The sequence below is a fragment of the Plasmodium falciparum genome (genome assembly GCF_000002765.6).
Source record: "Plasmodium falciparum 3D7 genome assembly, chromosome: 10".
Taxonomy (NCBI): Eukaryota; Apicomplexa; class Aconoidasida; order Haemosporida; family Plasmodiidae; genus Plasmodium; species Plasmodium falciparum.
In genome coordinates this window covers 405,001-412,500 of record NC_037281.1, presented here as the reverse complement: position 1 = coordinate 412,500, position 7,500 = coordinate 405,001, and the positions used below count along the sequence as shown (strand labels likewise).

Genomic DNA, 7,500 nt, shown 5'->3' with positions numbered 1-7,500 from the left:
CTATTATATTTTATATATTCCTTTTTTTTTTTCTTCCCTTTTTCATTTTTTTTTTTTTTTTTTTTTTTTCTTTCTTTCTCGCATGATATTTTTTTATATTATTATAAATAATATTATATATATATAAAGAAAATATGTTTATATAGCATGATTTGATAAATAGTATATTTTTAAAAATATATATTTATTGTATATATTATAAATCATAACATATAATATTTGATTCATAAAGGAAAAAATTTCTTTTTTGTAGATTGTAAAAAAGTGTTATTATATTTTTATTAATAATAAAATTGTAAGACGAAACAAAAAGGACTATAGAAAAAAAAAAAAAAAAAAAAAAAAAAAAAAAGGAATTATAGATTAATATTATTATTATTATTATTATTATTTATTTGTTGTATTTTGTAGGATGAAAAATAATATTTGAAAAGAAGAAACAAGAGAATTCATATAGTTTTTATAGGCTATATAAATAAATTTGTTAAAAGAAAAAAAAAAAAATTATTATGAAAGGAAAACAAAAATATATGTGTATGTAATAATATATTCATAAATGAAAAAAAAAAAAAAAAAAAAAAAAAAAAAAAAAAAAGATTAAATGTAATATATATATATATATATATATATATATATTTTTATTGTGAAAATTTTAATTAATAATACGTGAGAATAGTGATTTTTATAAATCCTTTATCGTATATTTCTCCTGATAAATATAATACCATTTCATTGAAGAGTCGTTATTATTAAGATATAATAATAATCAAAGACAAAAACAAGAAAAAAATAAGAAAATAAAAAAAAACTGATAAGAATCATTCATTTTTAATACCACACGTGCTTTCTTTTATATATATATATAAAACCTTTCCCAAAACATATCAGTTTTTTTTTTTTTTTTTTTTTTTTTTTTTTTTCTATTAAATATATGTTTATTCTACATATATTGTAATATTTAGACTTAAATGCATATTTCTTTAAATCCAATAAATGTAAATATCGAAATATGTTATAAACAACCTTTTTCCTTTAAAATATTATATATATATATATATATATATTTAATATATTAACAATAATTTTATATAATAAAATGATATCTCTTATAAATTAAAAACATCAAAAAAATATATTTTTAAATTAATTATAATCGTATAAAGTAAAATGGTGTTGCAATATGAATCTGGAAATTTTTCCTAATACTAAAATATTGAAAAAAAAAAAAAAAAAAAGAAAAAGAAAAAGTCTCTACTTTAATAAAAATATATACATATAAAATACTTTTTTCATTCTTTATTTTCTTTAATTTTTGTTCTCTCTATAAAAATATACCATATTATTTATTTTATTATAAGAAAAGGTCACCAATTATTTTACATATATAAATAATTATTATTACTATGGAAAATAATTTAACTAAACAGTTACTTATAATCCAACAAAAAAAAAAAAAAAAAGAAAGAATCCATATTATGTTTAAATATATAAAAAAAAAAGAATTAATAAAAAGAAATTAGCTTATATTTTTTCTATATTGATCTAATAATGAATATATATATATATATATATATATATAATTATATAGTATATTATGTTCTATATTCACATAATATATATTTAATAGTATATTATAATGATATATAATATATATATGTATTATATATATTTTTTTCTTATCTCTTTAAAAGTAATCATAAAAGATAGATTAGAATGAAAAAAAAATATATATATATATATATATATATATAAATTAATATATTATAATATAAAAAAAAAATAAAATAAAACAAAAACAATATTTATTCGTTTAAATAATAAAAAATTGGATCACTTGTACGATTTTTATAAAAATATATAAAATATAAAATATATATATATTTTTTTTTATTTTTTTATTTTATTTAATTTTTTTTAATTTTGTTGTTGTACAAATAACATGTGAGGGGAATGAAAAAAAGAAAATGTGGGAAGAATGGGATGACGAATGTTTTGTAAGAAATTTTTTTAATTGGAATATATTTTCTAAATATTTTAAAGATAATGAATTTCAAGAGCTCGAAGAGAAAATAAAAGAGAAATATAGTAACATAAAACTTGATGAATTACATAAAAAAGATGATAATGAAAATAATGATAATGTTTTGTTAATATTACATTCATTTATTAAAGAAAAGAAGTATGTAGATGCTTCTGATTTTTTAATTAATATTATATTAAGATGGAATTATTATACTAGTTTAAAAAGTGAAAAAGAATTAAATCTTAAAGCAGTAAAGAATAGATTAAAAATGAATGTAGATATTTATACTCTACCAGATCTTTATAATAATTTTGAAGAATATTTTTATTCTTACTTTCCTTTATTTTTAATTGAAACACAACAACTAATAAATAATAAAAAAGAAAATGAAGATATTATAGAATATGATGTTAATATTATTAATGATATTAAAGAAACGTATAACTATGAATTTTTTGTTAATATATCTTATGATAGTATAATACATGCAAACATATTTTTTGGGGACCTTGTTCTATTAAAATTCATACCAAAAGAAACAGCCAAAAATGATACTCAAAAAAAATACACACCATTATTTGATTCTTCAAAAAAAAAATCAGACGTATCATCAAATTATTCGTGTAGTAATCAAAACGACAAAATATCGACTGACTCTTCGTCTGTGTGTACAGATCTTGAGGATCAAAAAAATGATGATACATGTGGCCATACAAATGATCATACGAATGTTCATACGAATGTTCATACGAATGTTCATACGAATGTTAATACATATGATGATACATGTGGCCATACAAATGATGATACATGTGACCATACAAATGTTCATACATATGATCATACATATGATCATACAAATTTAGAACATTCTTGTAAAAGTAAGCAAAATTCCGAACATGTTCATCCAAATCATGAAACACATTATGATAACAATAATAATGCCACCATTAATAATAAAAAGAACTCTCCTCTTTTGTTATCACGTGACAAAATAGACGAAGTAACACAATTTAATTCTGATAAGAAAGACGATTTAAAGGACAGGTTAAAAAATACAAAAGAATCAATTGATTGTAAAAATGGTGTAGCCAAAAATCATAAAGAAATAAGTGACGAAAATAATGATGATATATATATGGTTAGAAAATATTGTGTACGTCATTTATTAGGTTATGTAGTGGCGAAAAGCCGAGAAAATATTAAAATAAAATTTAATTTAAATTATCCAAATTTTGATATTATTGACAAAGTTCGAAAAGAAATAATATATGAAATATTTAATAATGAAATGACAATGCATAATTATTTTATTCGTATATCAAAGTTGACCAGTTTAATTTCGACACTTCGCTTATTTAATTGTTTATTTAATTTTAGAAACTCGTGTATATTAAATGAAATTGTAGAGGTTAATACAAATGATGATGAGGTCAACGTGCATGATGTAGTTATACAAAATGAGCAACCTATGAAGAAACGTAAGAGGGGTGAAGGCCCTCAAGCTAATTCTGAAAAAGGTGAATTAATGAAAGGGTGTAAAGATAATAATAAAGAGAAAGAAAAGGACGAAGAAACAGATTTACAAGATGTAAAAGATGAAGAAATAACACAAAATAGAAATATACATATGAGTGATATAAATTTAGTAAATATGAATCAAGAAGAATTACATAATATTCAATTAAGTGACAATATAACTGAAGAATATTTAAAAGAAAAAATTAAAAATTATTTAAAAAGTTATATGTGTGATGATTTTAAAAATAAGGATATGATGAACAAAATGTCGAATGAAAGAAATATGACAAGAGCATTAAATAATATATGTAATTATGACGAACATAATCATATTGATAACAAAAAAAAAAAAAAAAACGTGTCATCTATTCATAGTAACAATAATAAAAATGAAATGATACAGCAAAATGATTATATGCTTGAACCTTTAGATGAATATTATAAAGGTCTGGAATATATTCCAGAATTATTAAGAAACCGTTTTTTTAGTATGTATAATAAATACCAATTACGTGCCATTAATAATAGTATATTGAATGATGGGATAACATTAATTCAAGGACCACCAGGTACAGGAAAGACGACGACTATTTTAGGAATTATAAGTGCACTAATATTTTATGAGAAGGATCAGAATGTACAAGCTGATATTATACAAAAGGACAAGAGTTTGGAAACAAGAAAATCTATGATAGATGAGCATCCGTATGTACCTTTTAATGTGTCTATAAAAAAAGAGAAAAAAAGTCCTTATGTATGGTTAAATTATGATAAGAATGATGATTACTGTTATATGAATGACAATTGTTTCGATGCTATGGAATATGAAGACTTTCATCATATTGAAGAGAATCAAGAAGAAGAAGGTAAACATATTTTTCATATAAATAAAAGTAATTTAAATGAAAAGAATGATGCATATGCTATACATTTAAGTATTATGAATGCATCAAATAGAACGTTAAAGGTTGATGAAAGTGTAGATGTAAATCATACAAATGATGAAAATAATGATGTATATAAGAATAACGAAAATAGAATAAGAAATCTGATATCCTTAACGGAGTCTTATTATTATTCATATGTAAATAATGATAATATGTTGAAAAAGAATTTGGGTGGTATAGAAGAAAATAAGAATGAAAAAAGTAATTATTCGTATTATGTAAGTGAAAGTAAAGAAATTGTTAAAAATGATTGCGATGGTGATGGTGATAATTATAATGATGATGGTGATCATCATGATGATAATGATGATAATGATGAAGAACCAAATGATCATATTTTTAAACAAAATAATGACAATTTGAATTTTAAATTTCATGGATTAAAATTAGAAGACAGGGAAGAAAAAAATATGTTGCAAAATATGTCGAAAAATATGTCGCAAAATATGTCAAAAAATATATCAAAAAATATAACGAAAAAACAAAAAAAATGTAATCAATTAAATCTTATAAAAAATAAAAAAATTTTGGTATGTGCTCCATCCAATGCAGCCATCGATGAGATATTAAGAAGGTTAATATCAAGTGATTTAGGTATATTAGATGAAAATGGCAATTTATTTAATCCTATAGTTACTAGAATAGGAGGTAATGTTAGTACAGATCTTTTAGAATTTAGTTTAGAATTCAAAGAACAATTATATTTTTATTTAAATAAAAAAGATGAAAATAAGATGATAAAAAGTAATCTTTTAAAAACGTCAACTATAATATGTTCTACTTTATCATCAAGTTCAAATACATCATTAATTAATAATATAAAAAAATTTGATGCAATAATAATAGATGAATCATCTCAATCAGTCGAAATAGATATATTGATTCCATTATCTTTTGCATGCAACAAAATTATTTTAGTAGGGGACCCAAAACAATTATCAGCAACAGTATTTTCTTTATATGCTAAGAAACATAAATATGCAAGATCCTTATTTGAAAGACTACAAAAAAAATATTTAACAAATGAAAGAAAATATAATTTGTTATCTATTCAGTATAGGATGCATCCAGAAATCTCTGCATTTCCTAAAAAGTGTTATTATAAAAATAAAATTAGGGATGCTCCTCATTTTTTGTTTACTGTGCTAAAGGAGTTGGAGATAAGTAAGTACATAAAAAGAAAAAAAAATACAAAAAGTATAACAAATATAACAAATATAAAAAATATAACAAATATAACAAATATAAAAAGGGATGACGAAAATGAATCTAATGATGAGGTACAAAATAAGTATCTAGAACATCTTTTATGCAATTTTAATTTAGTTGAATTTATAAAAAAACATATGGGAATAACTTCCACCTCTTTAAATAATATAATGTTATGCCAGGAGAACCAGGGTTTACTTGATTGGTTCTGTATTCCCTTATTACAACATAGTGTATTTTATGATATATCATTTTCTAAACAAAAGAAAATAAAAAATTCTTATATTAACGTTGAAGAGAGTGAAGTGGTTATACATTTTATAGAATTTTTACATTATATATTTATGTCCGAAAATATGACACAGTGGTATAAACGTATAGGTATTATAACACCTTACGCAACGGAGAAATTTTTTTTAAAGAAGATATTAAAGCGGTTTTTTATAAGCAAGGGTTATAGTAAGAATATATCGAATTTTATTGATGTGGGAACAGTGGATGGGTTCCAAGGGACTGAAAAGGACATGATTATATTTGTGTGTGTAAGAACAAAAGGGAATCTCAAACGAAAAAAGAAAAAAGAAAAGAATAATAAAAATATTAGTAAAAATGTAAATGAAGATATTACAACATATTTCGAAGAAAAAAATATTTTAGAAAAAGAAAATCAAAATAATGAGCTCGTTACAAATACAAATGACGAATTAATTTTGTTATCATCTTCTTCCGAAAATGGTAATGATGAAGAAATTGATTCTTCGAATTTATTTTTTTCAAATTATAAAAGATTAAATGTAGCATTGACCCGAGCTCGTTTCAATTTGTTTATTTTTGGTAATTGTAAATTTTTGAAACATTGTGATGAATGGGATAAAATTATTGAGCATTACAAAATGAACAATAAAATAATAAAAATAAAGCGTAAAAAGTTTTATAAAAAGATAAATAATAATAATAATAATATATTGAATCATATGAATGAAGAAGAGTTATTTGATAATAATGTTGAAGTAATTAATAAAAAAATAGAAAATTCATTTTATAATAAAAATATTATTGATTATAATTTTGAACCTATTTATGAAAAGAACAATTCCTCATTTGATTTCTCAAAGTACATGGATATGTCCGGAGAGGAATTATATGAAATTCAAAAAAATAAAATAAATAACAAGGATAATAAAGAAAATATCATTGACCACAAAATTGAAGATAACAATATGGATATTATAAATTTCTTTAAAGAATTGTATATGGACGATACAAGTGAATCTTTGATGGAATATGATAAGAACAAGGATACATACGATATGTGTATTAATAAGGGGCAACAAGTAAATAATAATAATTTATTTCAAGATCATCATAATGTGTTAAATGAAATGAAAGATAATAATATAAACGAAGATAATATTGGTAATATAGAAAAAGGAAATGTTCTTACAGAAAAGATAAATAATAATGAAAATAATAAATATGATGAAGAAAACAATAAAGGTATATCTTTAAATAATGAACATTTTGAAAATGATACAAATGATGTATTAAATAGTGATGATATGAACACGAAACAACAAAAAAAAGAGGACAATGAAGAATCATATGAAAAATCAAAAATTAATTCATTATCAAATAAAAATAACAATATATATTATTTAAAGGATAATAATTATTTTATAGACACATTGTTTAATTATTGTAAATCAAATAAAGATTTACATTTTGCAGTTCAGACAATATTACCAAATTTTTCTAAAAGGTTTTTATCGAACTCTTTGGATTAGGAAAATGTAATAATTA

At 21.1% G+C, this 7,500-nt stretch overlaps 1 protein-coding gene across 1 annotated transcript; it reads left to right on the top strand.

Moving 5' to 3' along the window:
- Positions 1 to 1,964: 1,964 nt before the first annotated feature.
- Positions 1,965 to 7,484, top strand: PF3D7_1010200 (DNA2/NAM7 helicase, putative; the record flags this gene model as incomplete). Its single annotated transcript, XM_001347348.2, has 1 exon — positions 1,965 to 7,484. One exon carries the CDS (start codon positions 1,965 to 1,967, stop codon positions 7,482 to 7,484), a length of 5,520 nt encoding a protein of 1,839 aa, XP_001347384.2.
- Between the last annotated feature and the right edge of the window lie 16 nt (positions 7,485 to 7,500).